We start from the raw sequence: 27,136 nt of genomic DNA, 5'->3' as shown, positions 1-27,136 counted from the left end.
TGAGAGAACATTTCAGGTATGCTTGGTTTTAACTTGTCAAGTGCTAGTCTCGTGACATTTTCACAGCAAAGTGTTCCTTTTTGTTGTTTTTATGTGCAGCATCCTAAAAAGAAAGATTTCTTGTGAAAATATCTTGGCAATAATCAGATACTTTTCCCTTTGTTGATACCAAAACATTGGGACCATTGTTCTGAAGAGTTGCTTTTGAACCTGGTCCTGCTGAATTTCAATGATTTTTTTAAAGTGACCTTTGCTGCCTCATCATTAAAAGTGAATGGCTGTCCCAACTATGCTGGATATGAGTCTTGTGCAAGAAAGTATCGCTTAAAAGACATTGCAAGCTTATTTAAGTACTTGGCAGTTCCTTGTTTGAGTTCCACGAGTACAGAAATCTCACCAATTCCAGACACCTCTCAAATCTTACTGACAGTTGTCAAGAAGGGGAAAGTTTGCAAAGTTATATTGCACATATTATTTTGACCACGTTCTCGGGAGAGGCCACATTGAAGCTCTTAGACGGACTACATGAACCCCTAGGATTTGATCAAACCCAGGTCAAGAACCACCGACTTAGAACAATGTAGATCTTCAGAGTTCGTACTGCTTTTTCGTGGCCAAATTCAAGCACTTTTTACGGGCTTTCAAAGCAAGTTTTCCCATTTCTCCAGTACCGTTAAAAGAAAAACGGTGTGAATCTCATAATTTGCAGATCCAAAATATGTGATTAACATACGGGATTTTTAATCTTGCTTGTGCTTAATCATAACATGAGTTTCAGATCTTGAGTAAATCACATATATATATTCGTGAATGAAATGATCTGCATTTATATAGCGCTTTTCAAGTCAATGACCTCCCAAAGCGCTTTACAATGTGCTCCACATTTCCCAATAGCGGCCTTGCAGCCATGTAAGGCGCTAACCTGCTTATTGGGGGTATTAGGGTTCAGTGTCTTACCCAAGGACACTTCGACATGTAACACGGACGAGCCGGGATTCGAACAGGGATCCCTTGATCCCAAGACGAGCGACCTCCTGAGCTACTGCCGCCCCAAATCTGAACAATATGTTTCACATTAGAAATGTTGCCTTTTTATAGCATGGCTCAACGCACAGGGACGGGACCTCCCGACCTTCGCTGGAGCAATAATCAATCAATCAATAGTAAAATGTCCATAATTATTATGTAATCCTTGCACTACACATTTATAGTGCTATAATAAATAAAATAAATGCAAAGGCAAGGCGAAGCCACCAGAGAGCAGTCGGCGCCATTTTTAAGCACACTTGTTGAGAAACGTCACCATTTCAAGCACTTTTCAATCCCTGCAAACACATTAAAATTCAAGCATTTTCAAGTATTCCAAGGACCCGTACAAACCCTGGATTGTAGGACAACTAAATAGACATAGTGTGTATATAAAACCAGAATAATTATATTTGAATACAATTAATGGATACTCTTAAGATTCATAGATTTCCACTATATGAGGAACTCATTGTGATGATTTGAAAATATGCAAACAATATTACTGGAAAACTCCAATATTATAAGCAGCGACACATTTTAATATTCGAACAATTCTCACACAACTCCCCAAAAAAAACAAATATGCACATAGTATTGAAATGTGTGTTGGGTATTGTATTCACATCTTTTCCAATTCATTATTTATTCATTGGCTTCAAACAAACCTAATGATACAACACAAAAGCACCCACCGGTCGACTCCGAATAAATACCTTTATTTCATTGCTTAACAGATCTGATTATACAAACGCCAACACAGAGCTTTGAAATAACAGGACCGATCAGCAAGACGATGACTGTACATTCTTGATGAGAGTCACTAGCTCGTCGTTCCGTACAGCTAAATCTCAGTTGCCTTTTACCGTTTCTGTGTAACTATCATGAAGGGAGTTGGGTCGAATTTCGAAGTGTGCCATGCTAAACTGAGGTCGAACATACATAATTCTTTTGCCCATGTTAGTCCTTCAATGTATTTCAATGAGTGTAGAGCATAGTTCTTTTTTGGTTTGTGAATACAACTTCTGACTTACAATAGGTTGCACATATGTCTTTCATTCATTCCACTCTCTCATGTACGCACATTCACACACACATAAATTATTCCCTTATTTAAAAAACACACTTTTTTCAAGCATTGATTTTGTTCTCACGTGCTGCTGCTGCTTCCTAAATCACTGGCCAAAACAACCCTATCATCTAAGTACAGTTCCCTCGACATCTTTCTATGATCAAAAATAAAAAAACTAACGAGACCATCACAATTAATGGATGGATAAACAGCTTCACTATCAGTCTTGAGTATTTTCAAACTTCTCCCTAAACCTGGTCCCAGACCTCAGATCCCCATTCTTGAATTTACAGTGACACATTCTTCCTTCAAAGTTTAACACCCGAGTAAGACGGGGGGGTCAAGTTGGTTTTTAGAAGAAGGTATAAAGAGGAAAAGACGAGTTTTCATGTGGAGGGTTGAAAAGTAACGGGTAGAAAAAACTACATGTCCACCTTTTCTTTTCCCCTCCTCGTTTCAGAGCAGAGGGCAAAAGAGGAGGTGAAAAAGTCGACCAGGGTGCTCAGAGTTTGTTGGTCTTCATGTGTCTTGGCCGTCGGCTGCCGGGGTCTCATTGGCGTTGGGCAAGTCCAAGTCAGTCTCTCGGTTGGATATGCGGTCTAGCTCTGCCTGCACATCGCCCAAGCCTAGTTTTGAACCTATGACAAAAACAAAAACAAACAGAAATTTAAAAAAAAAAAAAAAAAAATTTTTTTGGGTGGGAATCATGTCTTGCTTCTCTCAATCATGCAAAATTGCATTTTCAACCAGTGCAAACATTAACAAAATACATCCAAGTCATAAGGCTGCAGGGTAGGGGACACATTCACACATGTTTACAATAAGGCTGGTTAGATAAATGTAAGCCTGATTGTATTTCATGTGTCAACCAGCCATAAGTGGAATCATGTGTAACATGAGTTGTGCAAGTAAACGTACAAAGGCAATGCAACATGCCCTAAAAAGAGGGTCACCAACAAGGAAGACGGCAGAACAACCTAGTAATAACATTGTAGTGACATAGCAATAACAGTTAATTTGTCATTTAAGAAATCCATAAAGTTTTACCCCTTTGCAGATATTAAGTAACAAGGAAGTAATGTATATACCAGCATATTACATGGTAGATGACAAAAGAACTTAGTAATAACATACTAACTGGTAACCATTTGTAGTGATTTGTAACAAGGATTGTTTTGTAGGTCGTTAGAACTATAAAATACAATATTCAAATCAGGAACACAAGTGGGTGTAAGACAGGCATAGCCACCAAATAGCCCAAGAATGTGTCCTCTCTTTGTGTTTGAGATGGACTGAATATCATTTTATTGTGATTTCATGAGTTTTATTGCCTCTTTTTTTGCCCATAGTAATGGGTACCAAGAAAACAAGCGATATCGATGTGTGAGTGTGTGGGTAAGTGTGAAGCACATTAAAAAGCTCTTTAGTGACATAAAAAGCGCTATATAAACGCAGACCATGTACGACTATAAGGGGAAACAAAAGTTGAAAACAAGGAAATAATTGCCAAATACGAAATGATGTACGAGTGTCTACCATTAAAACACTGTTTAAAAGGTACAGTCATTTATTTAAAATTGATTGTTCTTCTCTTTATTAATAGTATTTTCATCTTTATTATCCACACATTTAGATGTTCATCATAGTTTAGGTACATATTTGAATAATATTTTGGGAACGCATCCCTTTTAGTATGTGGTTATTCTAAAGCAGTTGAGATGTAGCCCTATAGAGAGTATACACAGTTAATGTTAGTTTCAAAACTGTTGGTGACCCTAGGCCTAAAAAATGTTGCCTCCGTTTCACACCTACCTTCCTTTACGACTATACATTAAAGTGTTTTATTCAGGTATATGCAAATACTGCCTGCAATGCACACCGCTCACGAAATGGGCACGGTCGCTGTCAGTTCCTTCATGCTTGATGACGATCAAAGTTCCAGCAAGGGGTATTCAGGGAGGAAAAAACATGTTTACACGGGCAAGGAACAATTCTAGGGCGTCTTGCTCGCACACACCTTATCGGGGCCAACATCCTCGGACTGGGGCACGCACATACACACATGTGAGTGATGTTAACAAGTGAGGTTCCACAGCAAAAATGATGAGTGTGGTAAAAAAGAACAGTGTGAAAGATTCAAGAACATAAATTGTGGAATAAAAATATTTGAATAGAAAAGTGAAAAGTTATCATGGATGAGTAATGGTAGAAGATAGTGGGAGGACCAGATGCTTTCTTTTATGTATATAAAAGATGACAAAAACCTCACCTGATTTGCGTACTGTCCCTGGAGTGTTATTCCCGCCTCCTGGCGAAACAGTTCCTCCCGTCCCCTGTTTCTTTGTTAGTAGACTGTTGAAGAAATTGGCCAAAGCCCCTTCACTGGTTTGCCCTGCAGTAAAAAAAAAAAAAAAGATATTATCCTGAGTAAAAAGAAATTGCGAAACGTTCGTCGTCTACAGTGCCTAGCAAAGGTGCCAAGAACTTTTTGCGATATTGCCACATTTTAGACTTTAAGCTTAAAGATGAATATATATATATATATATATATATATTCTTCTAAAAATCAGCAATATGCAAGACCCAATAGTGAAATGGAACCAAAGTATTTTAACATTTTGTATCATATTTAACTTCATCCCGGACCTGCCTAGTGTGTTTGGTATTCATAATGCCGTCTGTTCTGCAGTTTTTCCTTTCACAGACCTCTGAGCCCATCACAGAGCAGGTGCATTTTAACTAAGACTTCATGACATATTAGTGAACTGTGTTTGTCATTTAGGTCGACATTGGATCATTCAGAAGCAGTCAAGAAACATTTGGAGTCTGTTGGCTGAGCTCTGAGAACAGGGGGTAATATTTTTGCAACACCTACTTTTTAATTTTTTTCATGTTAGCACAATACAAAAATGTTGAATACATTTGTTTTCTTTTCAGAATTGTGTCTCACATTTAGTTGATTCTGATAAAACGGTGTAGTTTTTTTTTAATCTATAAGTTTGAAGCCTGTAACATGGCATTGTCAAAAGGTTTTGGTGGGCCAATACTTTTGCAAGGCACTGTACCTGACTGTGGCATGGCGTTGGCGACGTTGGCAGCTGCTGAACGGTTGCTCGTTCGCGGTGATCCGGTGGGCGCTCGGGTTGTCGTGTCCTGTGGACATAATCCATTTTGATATGAGACGCAAAATTTGTTTTGTGGGTCGATTCTATGACTTGAAGAAGTTATCTTACCACCGGCCGTCCTACTGATACAGCAGGCTGTTTGGCGAGCAGAGACTATTGAAAAAGGAAAAAAATATATATACATAGAAATCAATTCAATTTGAAAAACACACAATTAAATAGTTTGCTTACTTGCAATTTTACCAGGAACACTTGGTCATCTTCTGCCTGAATCTCCTTCTCATGGACGATCTGATAGACCACATACAGAATTATGAGGCCTGACTTCCTTATAAGGTTAGTGTAATATTCTAAGACAAGGACACCTTGATCTAAATTAAGGCTGAGCGACATGAAAAATAGATAAAGAATGATTTTATTAAATAATGAATTTTAATTTAACCCTATAACGTTCTGCCGGCGGGCCGTTGGCAAACAAAGTTGTGTCTTCACAATGTCCAAGTCACTGAAAAACGTCATGCCACATAGCATTGGAAAGCTGAAACTTCAAAATGTACTCATCACAGAAACATCAATGTCAGTCTGAAACAATATACCCGTAAACTTAAAAGCCGGCATAGATTACCAATAACGTCTTCTGCGTGTCAGCTCGTGATACAATTCCCCGCTAATATGGTGTGGTTACATTCACGAAAGTCCAGTGAATCCAACCATGTATAATATTTACTCCGAAACAGAGGAGAATACTGACAGATACATAAAAATACGCTTAAAAGCATTCCTGCATTGTTTGACGATCTTCGTTGTATCTGTCTGTTTGGCTTCGTTACTCCCCTTCGAAAATAAACAGTGTTGTCAGATTATTTTCAATAATTCCGTTAGCTTCTGACCTTTTGAATGACACAGCTCTTTGCCAATTGCAAGCTTTTTTAGGGTCCTTAGCCTGAAACAACCTATTAGGGCCTGTTTTGGGGAAAAAAAATCTGTCATGACTAATCGAGCTTTAAAAATCAATAATGACCGATTCAAATGTGGATTGACATATTGGTTAGCCAAAGAATTCCAAACGTAAATATGTACACATTTACGGTGTGTATTCAAATCAGAGCCCAAGGTAAACCAAGCATTAAGGCAAAGACACTGGCATAGGTAGCTAACGGCTGAATGCTAGCATTAGTACGTAGTTAACTCAGCCAGCTCAGTTTAACTCGAAACAAGATCACCTAAATGGAAAATGGAGGAATGACGTCTATGGCAGTTAATAAATAATGAATCTTTGATCATTGTACAGAATGAGTTAATGGTCAGTGGGTATTATTCAACACTTAGTGGTAATAAACGCACAATTAAATACAATATTGATTTAAATAATCACCCAAATTACATGAGCTATTATATAAAAGTGATTTAAAAAAAATACTCGAGTGTAATTTTACATTACATGAGCATCACCTAGAGAGAGCTGACATCATTGTCAGCCATGTTGTCGCTACGGGTAGCCAAAAAACAAAACCCTCACAACAAAAATTGATAAGTCAAATAATGCATCTCGGTAGTTGGTATTCTTCCTTGTGCTTTTTAGCACTTGTTTTCGGTTGCACTAAACAAAACAACCACATCTGGTGATCAAATAAAAAAACACTGTCCCTTTCAGGTCCATGATACTGGCATTAGATGCTTAAATATTTAGCATCGAATGGCAACCATCAACTAGATTACCATTCTCCCCCTCAATATGTCCCGATCGAAAGAAAAGCAAAGTTGCGGACCCTTTTAGAGGACCCAAAAAAACAGCTTTTTTCGTACTTAGCATTAGCGACACATGATTTTGTTCCCACTTTTAAATTGTTTATTGACGATTACTCCCTAACAAAAGGAAAATGAAAACCGTATTTCCCGTACTAAAAGACACAGTTTTTTCATAGTTTGGCCGGAGATGCGACTTGTATTCCGGTGAGAAATTATTAACACATTATTATATAATTGAGTTTTAATTTTTTAAAACGGTACATCGATCTGCAACCTCAGTGGATCTGTTTAGATCTAGGCTTGAAACATACTTCTGCTCTAAAGCTTATGAATGACCTATATTTCCTGTTGACAATATCTGTTTATTATTTGCTATTGCAACATCCATTGCAGCCTGGTCAGCCTGGAAGGGGGATTACCTCATGTGCAGTCCCTTCTCAAGATTTCCTCATTTTCCTCATGGTCAGGTTTTGAGTTTTTCCTGGCCCTCATGTAGGATTTAGATCAGGGGATGGGGTAATAAAACAGTCTGTGGTTTGCAATAATCTGTGGTCTGTGCAGCCCTTTGAGGCTCCCTGTGATTAAGGGCGTCACAAATAAACATGAGTTGAATTATCATTTCCCACGTTATCTTCACACTAAACTGCAAGAGGGCGCTCTCGGCCCATGTTGGTATTTTCAACCTTGACCGTGACGTAGAAGCGGAAGGATGCGGCGCATCGTCTTCTAGGGTTATATGAATAATATGTTACGTCATTAATTACATCCAAGAGGATAGTTTTATCAGAGTAGTCATGGGAAATCGGTAAATAACATACCAATACATCTAAGCATGTTGTGTGAAATATGCTTCTTAGCGCTGCGCCTCCTACAGTGTGTCCTGATAGTAGTCTGAAAATGTGTTTATTAAGGTTTTTGAGTTTTTCCTTGCCCTCTTTTAGGTTTTAGAACAGGGGATGGTTTAATAGTAGTCTTTAGTTTGCAATAATCTGTGGTCAGAGCAGCCCATTGAGACCCTTCATGATTAAGGGCTATACAAATAAACATGACTCGACATTATAGGGCATGTCACTCATGTAACGTTTGTATACCATACACCTATTGAGCCTGTTGTTCTCCATTTTATTTTATTATAAATTACCTTTCAAGATGACATGCATGTTTTGGGCGTTAGATTTTATCAAATACATTTCCCCCCAAAATGTCACTTACACTCCAGTGCTACCTATATGTTTTTTCCGTCCTAATTATGCATTTTTTTGGGCGGGTGCAACTTAGACCCGGAAGCAACTTCTAGTCCGTAAAATATGGTACCTGCAGGTAATTTTCAAATCCCACGGCAAGTTTTTTATTTTGCCGACCTTTCTGACTGGTGGTTTGACGATCACATCCTCAAACCCGTCGTCTGACTTGACAGTCTGGAAGTTTTCGTGAAGAATTGCGATTTTCTTTTCGTTGTCCCAACCTGAAGGACTGAGGAGTAGAAAAGGACGTTATTCCTTCACTGTTATATAAAACCCATCACGAGTAAGACAGTAGCGCAACCTCGAGTGGCCGATAAATGTGGATATGGATTACATAACAGCACAACACTTACATGAAGACGGCGTCTCTTTCCACAACCTGCGCGGGGCAGTGGAATGGGAAGCCATAAAGTCTGTGGACCAGATATTTATATAGAACGTCCAGGTTTTTCATCTCCTTCACTGATGTGTAAATGAGAGATGCTCCGTCTTACGCCTTAGTTAAGGTTGTTTTTGTCAATGTAGAGGAGGAAAATTATGGTGCTTGACTATTAATCTCAGTCAATTTCACAATCAAATAAAGGACCAAAATGAATGCTTGAGAGTTAATGCTTTGCTTGGAAAATACACTTAAAAAGGACATAATGTATTAAACGGTGTAATGAGTAATAATACATGAACTATCAAATAAAAGTGGATTTTTTTTAAAAGGACAATGTAATATTTGACTCATGGATGTCCCTGTACTATGTAGCACAACCTAAAACGAATGCTAAAAAGAACAAGGAGGAATACAAACTTTGGAGACACAAAGTGACCAAAACGCACAATTTTTCCCCTCATTGATTTTGCCTTGTTGTGAAAGGATAGTGGGATTGTGGACGCGTTCTTAAGGATGGGCTGGGCACCCGTATGATGCGGCAGGGGTAAACCAGTGAAAGCTGTCGGGCCCTGCTGTTGAACAAAAGAGTGTGTTGTGTCACCCTGACCCGAGTGACATGGCTGCTTTCTGGTGTCCCGTTTCATCTGAAGGGACGAAAGCATGACCAACTTAGGTGCCGAGGTGCCTAACTTGTTTGGGCAATTGGGTTGGCCATGGTCCAAAACATTTTGTGTGTTTTTTTTGCTACTTTTTAACCTTTTTATTTTCTTTGTTTTTGTATGTGTTTGTCTTGCTGTCGGTCACCCCTCTTGAGGGATATGACCAAGGTAGATAGATTGATTTTTGCCAAGCCTTACACAAGGTTATGGGTTTTTGGTGGTACATTTAGCAGAAGGATGGTTGACAATCTTGTCAGGTTCCTCTAGTGGAAGTCTTATGTTATGTAGTAAAGACAAATTTCTTGATCTACGAGTATTAAAAAAGATGCACATTTAAATGATGGTTCGGTGTTCTTTGTTTGGTAATCGAATTAAAAAAATAAAATTGTTTAATGAAGGAAGTCCTTTACCATGAGGAGGTGCGAAGTAATTCACATTGTCCTTTTAAAAATAGAGTGCTTCACATCATGTCTTAGTTAAAACACTGCATTGACATGGTAATGAACCTAGCATTGAAGTGCTAACAAAATCAATATAAAAAAACAAATAGTAGAGCAGCACACCTAGACAGACATGATTCTCATGTATTTTTTCTTATTGCTCAAATCAATGTATCTTTTGCCACCAGAAAGCGCTACATAATACATGTGTTCTTTTACATTAGAATTTATTTTACATGATGAAAGCTCACCTAAAGAGCTGGTGTGATTACAGTATCCACAATCTTGATGCTACCTTGTGAAAGGCTGGGCAAAATAAAGAAAGAAAAAGGTGCGGTTTGGTCACTTAGAGTCTCCGTAGTTTGAATTCTTTGTGCTTTGTAGCACCCATTTTCTGCCAAAAAAGACTTATCAAAACGTAATGAACGGTTGGACTCTGAAAAATGTCTTTAAATGATATTGGTATTAAATGGTTGCAGTAAAAAAAACATTTTCTTTATCTTAAAGGAATTAAGGATACATTGTAAACAGAACTGTCTGATGTGGGACTGGATAAAGTCCATGTGCTCGTCTCTGTAGTCATGCTCCTTCTCCAAAGTGCTGATGGCGTCGCACTGTGAAGAAAGCATGCACACAATAAACACAGGGATTCACATATTTTTACCATGTTACTAGTGCCTTGCAAAAAATCGCCCTGTATTTGGCTCCAGCCATCTTCCTATAAACTCTAACAAGCTTCCCAGTCCCTGCTGAAGAAAAACAACCCCAGGGCATGATGCTGTCAACACCATGTTTAACAGCGGGGATGGTGTTTCCAAGTTGATCTGCAGTGTTACTCTTACACCAAACATAACGCTTTGCATTCAGGCCAAAGTTTAATTTTGGTGTCATCTGACCAGAGCACCTTATTAAACATGTTATTTGTGTCTCCCATGTGGCTTCTTGCAAATGCCAAACAAGCCTTTTTATCTTTCACAAAGGTCTTTCTTTATGCCACTCTTTCATAAAGAGCAGATTTATGCAATGTAAGACTAAAAATTGTCTGATGCACAGATTGTCCCACCTCAGCTGAGTATGCCTAAAGGTCATCCAATGTAATCATGGGCCTCTTGGTTACCTTTCTAATAAGTACCTTGTATGGGCTGAAGGTTTAGAGAGATGGCCAGGTCTTGGTAGGTTTTCATATTATTGCTTGCACATTGATCAGGGAGATGTGCAAATGTTGTGAAATCGTCTTACATCCCATTCCTGCTTTGAACAGTTCCACAACTGAATCTGAGGCCTGCCCGTTGTGATCTTAGGTCTTCCAATGCTGTCTTTTCTCCAGTGTATCCTTTCACAGATCTATGATCCCATCACAGAGCGGGTGCATTTAAAGTGAGACTTAATGCACTCTGTCATTGTTAATCATTTAGGATGTCATTGGATTAGTAGGAAGTCATCAGGGAACTTCTGCAGTCAGTTGGCTGAGAGAACATGGGGGCCTTCTCAGTTTTTTTCGTAGCAAAATGTAGTATAAAATGTTGAAATAATTTGCTTCAAATTCCGGATTGTGTCTCACATGTTGTTGATTCTTAGAAAACATTGTCAGTTTTTTAGCTTTAAGTGAAGCAAACAATATGTACAAAAGGTTCTTGGGGCGGGCCGATACTTTCGCTAGGCACTATAAATAACCAAACACACCGGTCTGCACTGTGTGTCATTACTGACTGGATAAATGTGATTGATAGTTGGTTAACGGGCGTACCTTAGTGCAGACGACTACCATTGGAATGCCCAGATTGTGCGTGAGTGTGTTGTCTCCTAATGGTAGCAGCACACTTTCTTCCTCATCGGCTCTCCTCTGTGGGGTCCCGTCCTCACCGCTACCAGGCTCTGTGTATTCCTGAAACTGTTTTACAACTGCACACAGACAACATTCATCAAGACAGTGAAGATAAATAATTAAACCCTATGAAAATAATTTAATAACCAAATAAAGCAGGGGTCTCTAACGTGGTGACCCCCAAGATAGGCTAAAGTGCCTGCAGACCGTTTGAAAACAGCTCACCAGTGCTGATTTTCTAGTAAAATACTATTAAACCCTACTTCAAATAATTAAAACAGGGTTACAACAAAGTAATATCACGCGAAGTAGTTTATGTAGAAATGCTCATCAAACTGGGTGCCTTTTGCGTTAACAAAACGTAGCTCTCGGCTTGAAAAAGGTTGGAGACCCCTCAAAAAAAGAATATCAATAAAAAAATGATTGTAATTTTAATAACAATTTAAAAACTACCAGTCCAAATTTTCCCTAGGTGTGAATGAGAGAGTGAATTGTCTGTTTTGTGTGGCCTGCGACTGGCTGGCAACCAGTTCAGGGTGTCCCCTGCCCACTGCCTGAAGATAGCTGGGATGGGCTCCAGCACCCCCGCGATCCTACTGAGGATAAGAGGTGAAGATAATGGATGGATGGATGTAATGAAAACAATACAAAATGTAAATGTAAGTATGTTTATATAATATTACTGTTCAAAAAAATTGATTAAAGCTCTATACTGTAAGTAGTATAAAAACAAAATAATATTGGTAATACTTAAAAGATATAAAAAGTACATTATTGTCATTTTATACATGTTCCTGACCCATGAACACAATTCCAATACAAAATGTACAATATATTTATTGAATGTCCTTCAAAGTCCAATTCATAATCAGATACAACAACGAGTGGTTTCCCTCGTCGTGCTTTACATCTTTCAATCTTCTGTTTTCTCCATTCTCTAATATGAGTCTTTGTTTGTTGTGGCTGGTTGGATCCCTTAACCATTGGGGTTTGTAGGGGCACCATTTCCTGTGGTGTGTCTTGGCCAAGTACAGCCTGGTGGCGCCTATCCCTCTTCAGGCAAACATATTTGCCGTGAATAAAAATAGTTTGATAATGAGATCAAATGAAATGCGCGTTACACAATGATAAATACAGTATTCCTGTTCACGCGAACTACACTGATTTTAATACAAATAAACCACCACCAATGCCTGAGTCACTCTAGGATATCTCACTCTAGGAAATCTCACAATATCCCCTTGCCCACCTCAAAACATTTTCTCCTCGGATCTATGCAGTTCACATAGGTCAAACTTTTTGACTTCAAATAGGTGAATTTCTCCTAAAGGTGAGAGATTTTCATGACCGTATATATTCAGTGTTGTACTCACGCCTGTGCTCGAGCTCCCGCAGCGTTTCCGGAGGGACCCGCAGCTTATCGACGTGTTCCCGTGCAACCGCTGCCCATTTCTGGAGCGAGTCTAGCGCATTCCACGGCCGTGACATGTCCACCGTTATCAGCAGTAACGTGTTGCTGATGGCATCGAACGGTACGGCCACTCCCTGCAAACCTTTGTGGTACAAGTCTCCGTCCAACACCCAGGCATTGCACCTCGTGTGATCTAAATGCACATAATTACCATTGTTTTTGATGTACAGTGCCCCCAAAAAGTACTGCTAACCCCCCCCCTCTTGAAGCAAAACGTTCTTAGGTGACCAATGCTTTTGTAAGGCACTGTATCAAGACTGAAATGTTAGGTACCGTCTATGTCGTCGTCGTGGACGCTGATGTAGAGGTATTCCAGACCTCTCCCTTTCATGTACTCTTCAACTCCTTGCAACTTGGCAACCAAGGTGGTTTTCCCCGAGCCGACTTCCCCTAAGAGCAGAAGAGCACACTTTTTCTTGTTATATTATGTTTAGAGGTTCAAAAGTAATGTGGTATAAAATTATATCAACAACTACTTTATTTTACAATGGATTCATCATTTGGATGTGCTTTTAATTACACATTTTCTAAATCATCAGGATTTTGGCTTTGATATTCAGTAATCCTTTGCTATATCCGGTTTACTTATTGCGGTTTCACTACATTGCGGACTTTCATTGTGTATTGTGTTCTACATTCTGATTGGCATAACAGAGGAAGACGCTTTCTATTGCCAAAAAAGTTTGACCTCTCCACCAGCTTAACTTGCTCTGGAGCCACATGCGAGTGTTTGGAACTCACTAGTGGCTGTGGCAATATTTCAAAAATGTATAATGATGGAAAAATAGATGATTACTGTGGGACAGGACCGGAAGGTAAATACAGTTTTCTATAACATCCGCATGACGGCGGCAAAGTATCAGTACAAATTGGATCAGGGCTTTAACCCATACTTAAGCAAGAAAACAAAAACAATTTCTTAAAAACATTACAGAAGTTATTTTTAAAATTGTTTTATAAAGTACAGTTCTTTTGTTTGTGAAACACATACTTGAGCTTGTAAATTGGGTTTGTTATTGAATGTTACAAATAATAAAATAAAGTTTCTCCTATGCAGTATGTTTTTGGAACTGAACCTCTGCAAAAAACGAGGGATTACTGTATACTAAATAGCATCGATTTTTTTTTATTATATCTTTCATCATTACAACTTGTCAGTCAACACGTTAAGGTGTATTTTTTCATTAATTAATGACTGTTTTTGAGGTTACTTGAAAATAAATCATTTTGGCAGAACAAAGTAGGGCAATTTGCTTTTACTTTAAAAAAGTATTGATCAACATATCTTCCTATTTCCTGAAAAAGTACTGGAGAAACTATTAATTATTGTATATTGATTGATTGTATATTTTCTATTTTGATTTGATTTAAAAATGGAGGGAGGGCATTCTATTACATGCTCAGTGTATTACACCTGAGATCATTTTTCATAAAAGTACGTTCTTTTGAGTATGTGTGCATTTGTGCCCTTATATAGGTATAAATAAATAAATCTACAAATAGTTATTTTCAACTCCTAGCTAACTCAAGTATTCAGAGAACCAGCAGAGGTGGGGTTTTAGTTTATTGAATTTAAAAAAAAATAATTGGCACTTGTTTAATCTTACTTTAAGACTTGACATTTCCTTTTGACAGGATTTGTTCACCTTTTCAGGGCCAAATTTAAGCACTTTAGAAAAAATTTCAACGCTAATTTTCCCATTTCTCCAGTAAAAAAAGAAATCTGGTATGAATCATGTATTTTGCAGAGCCAAAGATATATCTGCAATTAACATGTGTGATTTTTAATCTTATGTGTGCATTTATCAAGACATATGATTTTTAGATTGAGTAAATTGCAAATATATTTGTTTTCCAGACAAATATCTCCCGACATAGGTGTTGTGTAAAAATGACATTTTCAATCGCAGAAAATTGTTCCCATTACAATTTACCACTGGGAATTGCTACTTTAATTTATTTAATGGACTAATAATACAGTGGCTTGCGAAACTATTTGGCCCCCTTGAACTTTGTGACCTTTTGCCACATTTCAGACTTCAAGCATAAAGATATAAAACTTTCTTGTGAAGCATCAACAATAAGTGGGACACAATCATGAAGTGGAACACACTTTATTGGATATTTTAAACTTTTTTAACAAATAAAAAACGAAAAAGTGGGTGTGCAAAATTATTCAGCCCCATTGTAGCACCACCTTTTGCTGCGATTACGGCTGCAAGTCGCTTGGGGTATGTCGCCATCAGTTTTGCACATCGAGAAACTGATATTTTTGCCCATTCCTCCTTGCAAAACAGCTCAAGCTCAGTGAGGTTGGATGGAAAGCGTTTGTGAACAGCAGTTTTCAGTTATTTCCACAGATTCTCAATTGGAATGAGGTCTGGACTTTGACTTGGCCATTCTAACACCTTGATATGTTTTTTGGTGAACCATTCCATTGTAGCTTTATGTTTTCCATTGTAGCTTCATTGTCTTGTTAGAAGACAAATCTCCGTCCCAGTCTCAGGTCTTTTCCATCAGGTTTTTTTCCAGACATGTCCTGTATTTGGCTCCATCCATCTTCCCATAAATTTCAACCATCTTCTCTGTCCCTGAAGAAAAGCAGGCCCAAACCATGATGCTGCCACCACCATGTTTGACTGTGGGGATGGTGTATTGAGGGTGATGAGCTGTGCCGCTTTTACGCCAAACATAACATCTTGCGTTGTTGCCACAAAGTTCGATTTTGGTCTCATCTGACCAGGGCACATTCTTCCACATGTTTGGTGTGTCTACCAGGTGGCTTGTGGCAAACTTTAAACAACACTTTTTTTGATATCTTTAAAAAATGGCTTCCCTCTCGCCACTCCACAAAGGCCAGATTTTTGCAGTATAAAACTGATAGTTGTCCTATGGACAGATTGTCCCACCTCAGCTGTAGACCTCTGCAGTTCATCCAGAGTGATCATGGGCCTCTTGGCTGAGACTCTGATCAGTTTTCTCCTTGTATGAGCTAAAGGTTTAGGGGGACGGCCCGATCTTGGTAGATTTGCAGTGGTCTGATACTCCTTCATTTTCAATATTATTGCTTGCACTGTGCTCCTTGAGATGTTTAAAGCTTGGGAAATCTTTTTGTATCCAAATCCAGCTTTAAAACTTCTTCACAACAGTATCCTGGACCTGCCTGGTGTATTCCCCGTTCTTCATGATGCTCTCTACGCGTTAAACAGACCTCTGACACTCACAGTGCAGGTGCATTTATACATAGACTTCATTACACACAGGTGGATTCCATTTATCATCGTTAGTCATTTAGATTAACATTGAATCATTCAGAGATCCTCACTGAACTTCTGGACAGGGTACGCTGCACTGAAAGTAAAAGGGCTGAATAATTTTGCACACCTATATTTTCGGTTTTCATTTGTTAAAAAAAGTTTAAAATATCCAATAAAGTGTGCTCCACTTCATGATTGTGTCCCACTTATTGTTGATGCTTCACAAGAAAGTTTTATATCTTTATGCTTGAAGTCTGAAATGTGGCAAAAGGTCACAAAGTTCAATGGGGCCAAATAGTTTCGCAAGCAACTGTAAATGTCTATAATCTATACACAATCCTTGCACTAATACACATAGATTAGTGGCCTGTTTAAGTGTAGCAGGCACCTTGGGGCAGCATTGGCTCAGAAGGTAAAGCGCTCGTCTTGCGATAAAGAGACAACAGGTTCGATTCCCGGCTCCCCTGAGTTATATGTCGAAGTGTCCTTGGGCAAGACACTGAAGCCCTGATGCCCCCGATAGCAGGTAGTTGCCTTGCATGGCTGACAAAGCTATCAGTTAGTTAGTGTGTAAAAGGAAAGTGAAGCACATTGTAAAGCGCTTTGGGAGGTCTTCATTGACTTGAATAGCGCTATATAAATGCAGACCATTTATATTTACCCGTCCTCTTTCTTGGCCATACAAACTAATGCCAGCTGCAGTTAATCACGAGGAAGAGGAAAAGACAAAGTAATTAAATGGAAAAGTTAAGCCAGAGATCATCGTCTGCATGATTTTTAAGCAGACTTGTTGAGAAACATGGCAACAATTTCAAGCATTTACAGGCACCTACAATTCAAGCACTTTTCAATCCTGGAAACACTACATTAAAATTAAAGCATTTAAAACCAAACCGACAACTTGCCAGTTCGACCCGCTCCCAGGTTCACTTATTAAAAGTCTTTTTGGCGTCCTTGGACCTTCAGTTCTAAATATTATAAACATATCACTCTCCTCAGGTGTAGTTCCAGCAGCTTTTAAGTCCGCCGTTATTAAACCCACACTGAAACGACCCAACCGTGATCCAGAAATCTTAAGTAATTATAAACCTGTGTCAAACCTACCTCTCCTCTGTAAAGTACTTGAAAAAGTAGTGGCACAGCAGCTAAATGTTTTCATATCCGAGAATAACCTTTTTGAATCCATGCAATCAGGATTCAGGGCTAACCACTCTACTGAGACAGCTCTGATCAAGGTAACAAATTATCTCCTACTGGCAATGGATTCTGGCGCTTCATCACTTTTGCTGCTGCTGGATCTTAGTGCTGCTTTTGACACAGTGCACCACAATTTCCTACTAGAACGGTTGGAAAAATGGATTGGTCTCTCAGGAACCGTCCTCTCGTGGTTCAGATCCTACCTCTCAGATAGGACGCACTGTGTTAAATATGGTGAAATGACATCTGAGCCCTTTAATGTTACCTGCGGTGTTCCACAGGGTTCAGTGCTTGGCCCCCTTCTTTTCAGTATTTACATGCTTCCATTAGGTGATATTATTCGCAAGTACAATATCAGCTTCCACTGCTACGCAGACGACACTCAACTATATCTTCCGTTGGAGGAATCTCACACACTAAACTGTGGAAATTTGGAGGCCTGCCTCATTGAGCTAAAAAAGTGGATGTCACTCAATTTCTTGCGTCTTAACTCTGAAAAGACCGAAATGTTAGTCATTGGTCCATCTAAATGCCGTGATATATTCTCAAAAACTGCTGTGAACATTGACAAATGTCACATCACACAGAGTGACTCAGTTAAAAATTTAGGTGTCATATTTGACCCTGATCTATCCTTTGAAATGCATGTAAAGAAAATTACTAGAACCGCTTTCTTCCATCTTCGTAACATTGCTAAAATCCGTTCAATACTGTCTCAGTCTGATGCGGAAATTATAATTCATGCGTTTGTCACCTCCCGTCTCGATTACTGTAATGCACTACTCTCTGGTCTCCCGAAGTCTAGAATCAAGTCACTTCAGCTGGTACAAAATGCCGCAGCGAGGCTTTTAACTAGGACAAAAAAGTACGATCACATAACACCGATTTTGGCTAACCTGCATTGGCTCCCAGTTAGCCATAGATGTGATTTCAAGGTTCTCTTCGTATTGTACAAAATCATACATGGACTTGCTCCCTCTTATCTTTCAGATCTGATTTGCCCCTATGTCCCGGTCCGAAGCCTACGATCTGAGAGTGCCGGTCTTCTGGTGATCCCAAGAGCAAAGAAGTGTTCTGCTGGTTCGAGAGCGTTCTCCATCCGGGCACCGGTGCTGTGGAATGCTCTTCCCCCTGAGATCCGATCTGCAACCTCAGTGGAAATGTTTAAATCTAAACTTAAAACTCACTTCTACTCCATAGCATATGAATAACCTACTCTTCTCGTCGGCTGAAAAATAGTCTGTGTAATATAGTGTAATAATCTGTGAAGCCCTTTGAGACTCTTCGTGATTTAGGGCTATACAAATAAAAATGACTTGACTTGACTTAAAAAATATTTCAAGCACCCATACATACATGCTTTTGACTTTGACACAGTTAGAGCTCTCTTTTAACCTTACTTGCTATTTTTCTCATTGATACTTTTGCATATTGACATTGCTAAAACCACTCAGGTCAATCCATGCAGCTCTGCTGTTTGGATTGATAGCCATCTTGACTACAGTGAGCGTACATCTATAAACTGCTTCTTGACCATTCAAGGCAATAAATTAGCCATGCAGTGTTAATTATTTTGATGTAGCTTCCTCTGCAGATTCACCTGTTGGCCACAAGCTTGCTACAATGACTTGCAGGGTATTGCACCTTTGTGAGCAAACAGTACCATTAAGAAATCTATTACAATTAACCAGTTTGCATTGTACATTTTGATAGCACTGGCACAGTACCCACCCATAACAAGGACATTTTTCCCGGATGGGAGCTTTGATCTTGAATGTGTTGACACTTCACTAAGGATAGTCGACCTGAGGACACGAAAAAAGCCCATTCATTATTCATTCTTTGCATTGCTACCGTGCTAAGATCGGTTAGCTCGCTGCACTGTCAGCAGCCTCCTGTCTGGTACTGATGCTAGCTAGCCACGTTAGCAGGAATGCTAGCTGTCAAAAGGAAGCTCAAAGCTAAAATAATTTCAGCTATCGGATAAAGACATTTCAATTTAGGCTCTCGCGCACCATAAATTTTGGCCGTCATCTTCCTCCGAGTTCTCCAGCGTGGTCTTGGATCCAGTTAAGGTGGAGGATAATAATGCACTCCTCCCAGGAGTCGCCATCTTCGCAGGGTTGGTAAACGGAGGCGAATGCCCGGATGTAGCATTAGCTTTAGCCTGGTGCACTGACTGTCCGGGGCGTGGTCGCGCCGCACAAAGATGAGGAGAGATCACTTGATCCAAAATGTTCTGTGACATCACCCTCAAAGCTGGCCCGTAATACTCACAATCTAGAGAAGCTCCAAATTGCATTTGTGTGTTGCTGATATTTTTCTGATCTTTTATATGTCTGGTGTTTTTGTGGCCTCAAATTTAAACCCAAATCATTTGATGAGACAAAGCTCCTTTACGCATCATAAGCTTCTCCGAAATAATCTATGATGTTTAGAAGGCAAAGGCCAACCAAATATGCAAACTATTGCAGTAAATAGATCGAAATAGGAATTGGATTTTAGAACTTAGTTGTCAAAAGTCAAACGGAAGGGGGATTACCACATGTGCGGTCCCTTCTCAAGGTTTCTTCATTTTTCTCATGCTGAGGTTTTTGAGTTTTTCCTTGCCCCCATGTAGGTTTTAGATCAGGGGATGGTGTCATAATACTCTGTAGTTTGCAAAAGTCTGTGGTTTGTGCAGCCCTTTGAGACTCCTTGTGATTCTACAAATAAAACATGACTTAACTGAACATGTTGTGATACCGAAATGTTAGTCATGATTGCATAATTTCTTCATGTATTTCTTCATTATTTAAGTCGTGATTATTCAAGCATTATTTCACTTGTGCTTTGTTTTGTAGTCAGTAGTGGCCTCGAGCGTTATTATATTAGAACCTGCTATAACAAAATTAGACAGAGATGTGTTGTTTAGTGGAAATTTCAACCACTATAATATTTCAGTTTCGTTTAGGTTTCATAATCCGGACTCACATTTTAGTCTAACAATGACTGTTTTTGTACATTCTATTTGCTACATCTATTGTAATTCATTTGTGCATTTGTGTAATATCCAGTGTTGGGCACCTTAAAAGAGTCATCAGTTATAGTTATTCACTACTTCTTCAAAAAGGTAACAGAATTACTAACTGAATTACCCTAAAGTAAAAGTAACTAGTTACCACAAAAAGTCATTATTCATGGTACTTTAAAGAAAGTTGTTGCATGTCAAAAGTGTTTGAGTCAGTTGAATAGAGAATAACAGGCAGGTACTTAATATGTATTGCACCTCACCAGCAAAAGATATATCCTACACTTGAAGTGCCACAAATATAAACAGTAAACAATATAACATACCTGTCAACCGCCACGGCTCCATGCCCGTACAAACTGTCATATTTTCCCGTACAAAATACAAAATAATCGTACACCATATTTTTTTTTCGGAATGATGCATGATGGAAAATCCCCAGGCGGCAAACGCATGCGCACAGTAGCGTCAAACCGCTCTCTTTGTTTGCAACAAAAAAAAAAAAAACGATACCGAGATAGAGGCTTCCGCGGCGAAATTGTTTGACTTGATTGATTTGCCGTTTCATAATAGTCGGTGTTTACCGGATGGTACCCATAATTGACAAATTTGCGTTTTCCCGTACAGCGTTTCTTGTACGCCGTACACGTCTTAAAATGCATAATACTGTAAACGTACTTTGTACGGCAAAAACGTACAGGTTGACAGGTATGATATAATAAAATAACAATCAGCAGTAAACAATGAAAAGTGAGTATTAAATTGAATAGAGAAAAATAGGAAAAAAGAAAAGAAAAATATTAAAACAACAAAAAAATAGAGAACTAAAAGAAGAAAAAATAATAAACTTGACATGTCTATATAAACACATTACCACTGAAAAATATAGGAAATAGAATTAAATTATTTCGGGATTAGAAATTACTTGGATTCAACATGGCGGCGCGCTTGGATGCTGCGGCTAGTTGCTCTCCAGCTAATCTTCTATTTATTGCCGTTCTCTTATCTTTTTTGCTTTCTTTTTTGGACACATGCGTGGCCAAAAATACTTACAGTAGGGACGAACTTATTCGGTTGGGTGGGGGTCAAAGTTCCGACTTTTCGGGCACTTTTTACACCGCCTATGATATACTGAGCGAACTTCAAAGAGATCCGGCATCCTTGTGAACAACTATTCCCCCTAATAAACGACGACAACGGCGCCGTAAAGACAGAAAACAGAAGCGTGGTTGCCGTGCGGGTAGATGTGTGAAGCGTGCGAAGTCGAAGGAGCAAGAAGGACGCGAGGATGTGACTAATTCCACCATTCATTCCTCGCCGGACAACCGACGCATCAAACTCAATGCTCACGAACGGCGACAACGGTGACATCTTGTGACGATCTCTACAAAGACTACAAAGACTTCAGCTAAGTCAAATGATTCAGCAAAGCTAAAATTTGTTTTTTTTAAATATTAGATCGCTTGCTCCTAAAGCTTTACTTGTTGATAACATTATTTGTGATTATAAACTTAACTGTATCGGTCTTTGTGAAACTTGGTTACGCCCGGATGAGTATTTAGCGCTAAATTATGCTTCACCCCCAGACTACGCGAGTAGCCATGTAGCACGCACGTTGAAAAAGGGTGGCGGTGTCGCGCTCACTTCTGAAAAAACGCTCAAATTTAATCCTCGTACCTCTAATAATTACAAGACGTTTGAGGCTCTTGGATGCGGTCCTCTCTATTGTCAATTTATGTAATAACTATCTATCGCGCACCTGGGCCATACACAACTTTCTTAGACGAATTTGCTGAACTTTTGTCTGAACTAGTAACCTATGCAGACAAAATTATAATTATGGGGGACTTAAACATTCATATGAACTCACCACTCAGTTCACTTACTATTGCGTTTCGGTCTCTAATTGATGCATTTGGTTTTAATCAACTGGTTGATTTGCCAACACATAAAGATGGAAACACGCTAGACTTGGTTCTGACTCGAGGAGTTTTAACCTCAATCATTATGGTGTTACCGTGTACTACCGTTATCTCGGATCATTATTTAGTTACATTTGAGCACTGGCACAGTTTCTGAGCTCTTTGAACTCCTTCCTGGAGCAGTTGCGTCCTTTCCTTCATACAATGTCTCGATTGACTCACTCATGAATGAGTTCAATACTACCCTGACTAGTGTCCTGGATTCAATAGCGCCCATAAAGCTTAAATCACGTCCTAAAAGACGCACGCCTTGGTCTACTGATGAAACTAGAAACCTTAAACAAGAATGCAGGAAATTGGAAAGAAAATGGCGCGCTACCAAACTTGAGGTTTTCCATCAAACCTGGTGTGACAGCTTGTTAAAGTATAAAGCGGCCCTTGCCTCTGCAAAATCGGCCTACCTTTCGAAGGTGATTGCTTCTCAAAAGAACAATCCCAAAGTCCTTTTTGACACTGTAGCATCGCTTACAAGGCAACAGACTATCGCAGATAGTTCGACGCACTCTGCTCATGACTTAATGGTCTTCTTTACTAAGAAGATTCAATGCATACAGGAAGAAATTGCTAAAGACATTATTAATACCACACATATTAAAGGGCTGAAATCTACAGATGCACGACAGGGTGGCTGTCCAGGGAAATTGTCCAGTTTTAGTGAACTGTCACTTGATGATCTCAAACAGGTGGTGAATGCGGCCAAACCGACAACTTGCCAGTTCGACCCGCTCCCAGGTTCACTTATTAAAAGTCTTTTTGGCGTCCTTGGCCCTTCAGTTCTAAATATTATAAACATATCACTCTCCTCAGGTGTAGTTCCAGCAGCTTTTAAGTCAGCCGTTAATAAAACCCACACTGAAACGACCCAACCTTGATCCAGAAATCTTATGTAATTATAAACCTGTGTCAAACCTACCTTTCCTTTCTAAAGTACTTGAAAAAGTAGTGGCACAGCAGCTGAATGATTTCATATCCGAAAATAACCTTTTTGAATCCATGCAATCAGGATTCAGGGCTAACCACTCTACTGAGACAGCTCTGATCAAGGTAACAAATGATCTCCTACTGGCAATGGATTCTGGCGCTTCATCACTTTTGCTGCCGCTGGATCTTAGTGCTGCTTTTGACACAGTGCACCACAATTTCCTACTAGAACGGTTGGAAAAATGGATTGGTCTCTCAGGAACTGTCCTCTCGTGGTTCAGATCCTACCTCTCAGATAGGACGCACTGTGTTAAATATGGCGAAATGACATCTGAGCCCTTTAATGTTACCTGTGGTGTTCCGCAGGGTTCAGTGCTTGGCTCCCTTCTTTTCAGCATTTACATGCTTCCATTAGGTGATATTATTCGCAAGTACAATATCAGCTTCCACTGCTACCCAGACGACACTCAACTATATCTTCCGTTGGAGGAATCTCCCACACTAAACTGTGGAAATTTGGAGGCCTGCCTCTTTGAGATAAAAGAGTGGATGTCACTCAATTTCTTGCGTCTTAACTCTGAAAAGACCGAAATGTTAGTCATTGGTCCATCTAAATGCCGTGACTTATTCTCAAAAACTGCTGTGAACATTGACAAATGTCACATCACAGAGTGACTCAGTTAAAAATTTAGGTGTCATATTTGACCCTGATCTATCCTTTGAAACGCATGTAAAGAAAATTACTACAACCGCTTTCTTCCATCTTCGTAACATTGCTAAAATCCGTTCAATACTGTCTCAGTCGGATGCGGAAATTATAATTCATGCGTTTGTTACCTCCCGTCTCGATTACTGTAATGCACTACTCTCTGGTCTCCCGAAGTCTAGAATCAAGTCTCTTCAGCTGGTACAAAATGCCGCAGCGAGGCTTTTAACTAGGACAAAAAAGTACGATCACATAACACCGATTTTGGCTAACATGCATTGGCTCCCAGTTAGCCTTAGATGTGATTTCAAGGTTACCTTAGTATTATACAAAATCATACATGGACTTGCTCCCTCTTATCTTTCAGATCTGAGCCTACGATCTGAGAGTGCCGGTCTTCTGGTGATCCCAAGAGCAAAGAAGTGGTCCGCTGGTTCGAGACCGTTCTCCATCCGGGCCCCGGTGCTGTGGAATGCCCTTCCCCCTGAGATCCGATCTGCAACCTCAGTGGAAATGTTTAAATCTAAGCTTAAAACTCACTTCTACTCCATAGCATATGAATAACCTACTCTTCTCGTCGGCTGAAAAATAGTCTGTGTAATATAGTGTAATAATCTGTGAAGCCCTTTGAGACTCTTCGTGATTTAGGGCTATACAAATAAAAATGACTTGACTTGACTTGACTTGACTTGACTTGACTTGATTGTCATTGATAAGAACTGTTGTATTACTGAAGTGTGAGTCATTATTGTATACTTTTTTTTTTATTAAATATTGAAAATATATCCAAAAAAAGGTTCAGATAACACACAATTCTCACCTTTTTTATGCTCAACAAATTTAAAAATCAACAACAGCATATCGAGGAAGAAAAAAGACGTCTCAGAGGGAACCAGCATCTTATTGGTGGGGAGCCGGCTCCCTTTGCTCAGTTCCAAGAGACAGCTCATAGGCACGTTTCGTTCGCAAATGACACAAATTGGTTGCTGCCACATTCACCAATACGCCTTTTCTTTCGGCGGATAATACATACCGGATTTGGAATCACTATCTAACCATATGATAGTGGCTATTTTGAATGGTGACCTGATGACGCTTTTGACCGTCAGTAACGATAACGGCGTTGTAACGGTGGAAAAAGTAATTAGTTATATTACCCAGTCACTAAAAATTCAATGCCCAACACTGGTAAAATTCTGTATCCAAAACTGTCGAAGGAACTTCTCATCATCCAAGCCTTCATTTTGAGAGTAAATTTGATCACAACCCAGAATCAAACCAGCGCACGTGAGAATAAAAAGCAGATTAACAACATTGTTGTAACTCCTATGCATTCTGTCACAGACCAGAACAGACACAGGACTCAATTCTCAGATTTTATTGAAAGAGAGTGAGATTTTAAGCTTGCTTGATTGCTTGATCCGAGGACTGGCGGAGAGCGGAATCGAGCAAGGCGGGGATGACACTTCCGTGTTGGAAGAAGGCAGGCGGGAATGGCACGTTGTTTGACCAGGGCTCGAGATCAGAGGCGATGTCGAGTTCGTAATAGTGGTCGTAGGCAGGCAGCAGACAGAACAGGCGTAGTCAGGTTCAGAAATGGGTCGAAAACAGGGATCAGGCAGAAAACAGGTTTAACAAGGATGGAGTCGGACGAAAACGCTCACTGAGTGTAAACACAACAGCTGAAGACAGGGGTATAAGAAGGGTGTGGCCACCAATCAGCTTGTCCGGGCTGTTGGCGCCAATCAAGCTGCCACAGGTGTTCCAAATAGGGCAATCATGACATATTCAGACTATTCTGTACATAAAACTGTCAAAGGAACCGCTTATCATCCCAGCCTTTATTTTGATAATCAACCTTTTCACAACCCGGAATCAAACCAACGAGAATAAAAAGCAGATTAACATATTGACCCCTTTTTCTGTCTGAAATCATTATTGCAGCCTCTGTCATGACCTTTGTTGCGTGTGCAGGTATGGTGACTATCTTAGACGCGCTCGTATAAACTTCTTTTTTTTCATCTTTTTTTTTGGGGGTCAGGTTTAGTATATGGACTGTATTGAAACTGTCCTTTTCTTACCTTCACCATTTTCATCCTAGAATAAAAGAAATAGTATATACGTGAACTCACAAGTGACGGATTTAATGTCATATTAACATCCATCCATCCATCATCTGCACCGTATATGCTCAAAAGGGTCGCAGGGTTGCTAGGGCTCATCTCAGCTGTCTTTGGGCAGTGGGCAGCGGACACCCTGAACCGTTTGTAAGCCAATTGCAGAGACAGACAACTCACTCACTCATTTACACCTAGGGACAATTTGAACCGGCCAATCAACCTGCCATGCATGTTTTTGGAATGTGGGAGTAAAGTGGAGTGCCTGCAGGAAACCCACTCAAGCACAGGGAGAACATGAAAACTCCACACAGGAAGGCTGGTATCTGATCCCATCCTCAGAACTGTGCTGCGGACATGCTAGCTAGTGAGCTGCTGTGCCGGTGTCATTGTAAAATTTAATAATTATTTTGTTTGATTTATTTATTTTATTTAACCAGCTGGACGTCCTGGATGCTCAGCACCTACAAAGCTATGAATCTAAAATCGCCCCTGACCAAAACAACCGAGGGATTTACTCCTATATTGTAAAGTTCACGTTACAGTTTACATGCAGGACCGACTCAAGCCTTCATGGGGCCCGAAGCAAAATTAGATTCGGGGCCCCCTATTTGATCATTTTCATCCATATTAGAACTCATTCCATGTTCTACTGCAGGGGTGGGCAGGTGAGCCCATCTCCAGCTATCTTCTGGCAGTGGGAAGGGGACAACCTTAACTGGTTACCAGGGCACACAGCGACAGACAACTCACTCGCTTATTCACACCTATGGGACAATTTGGACCTGCCAATGACATGCATGTTTTCAGAATAGGAGGAAAACCACCAAGCACGGGGAGAACATGCAAATTCTGCACTGGAAAGTTGGTTGCTGGATTTGAACCTATGGCCTCAGAACTGTACGAGGGACACGCTATCCAGTTAGATGCCCGTATAGTTTACAATGCAAACA

At 39.7% G+C, this 27,136-nt stretch overlaps 1 protein-coding gene across 1 annotated transcript; it reads right to left on the bottom strand.

Moving 5' to 3' along the window:
• Positions 1–1,724: 1,724 nt before the first annotated feature.
• dync1li1 (dynein, cytoplasmic 1, light intermediate chain 1) lies at positions 1,725–19,626 on the bottom strand. The gene is made up of 13 exons (XM_088329056.1): positions 19,463–19,626; positions 19,179–19,252; positions 13,267–13,383; positions 12,896–13,126; positions 11,445–11,599; positions 10,218–10,311; positions 8,570–8,705; positions 8,334–8,445; positions 5,455–5,514; positions 5,332–5,376; positions 5,164–5,251; positions 4,368–4,490; positions 1,725–2,736 (listed from the first exon to the last, which is right to left on the bottom strand). The coding sequence occupies exons 1-13, from the start codon at positions 19,558–19,560 to the stop codon at positions 2,618–2,620; spliced, it is 1,452 nt and encodes a 483-aa protein (XP_088185182.1). The 5' UTR covers positions 19,561–19,626; the 3' UTR covers positions 1,725–2,617.
• Positions 19,627–27,136: the final 7,510 nt, after the last annotated feature.

This window comes from Urocampus carinirostris, chromosome 2, assembly GCF_059441175.1.
Source record: "Urocampus carinirostris isolate Australia breed hairy pipefish chromosome 2, RoL_Ucar_1.0, whole genome shotgun sequence".
In the NCBI taxonomy this organism is placed as follows: Eukaryota; Metazoa; Chordata; class Actinopteri; order Syngnathiformes; family Syngnathidae; genus Urocampus; species Urocampus carinirostris.
This window is presented reverse-complemented; position numbering and strand designations above follow the sequence as displayed.

Bases quoted from the DNA above. Each gene is read 5' to 3' on its own strand.
- dync1li1 (XM_088329056.1), bottom strand. From the start codon at position 19,560: ATGGCGACTCCTGGGAGGAGTGCATTATTATCCTCCACCTTAACTGGA. The intron at 5,377-5,454 runs GTAAGCAAACTA...CTTTTTCAATAG, and splicing joins TGTTCCTGGTAAAATTGCAA to TCTCTGCTCGCCAAACAGCC. The intron at 2,737-4,367 runs GTGAGGTTTTTG...TTTTTGTCATAG, and splicing joins AGGGACAGTACGCAAATCAG to GTTCAAAACTAGGCTTGGGC.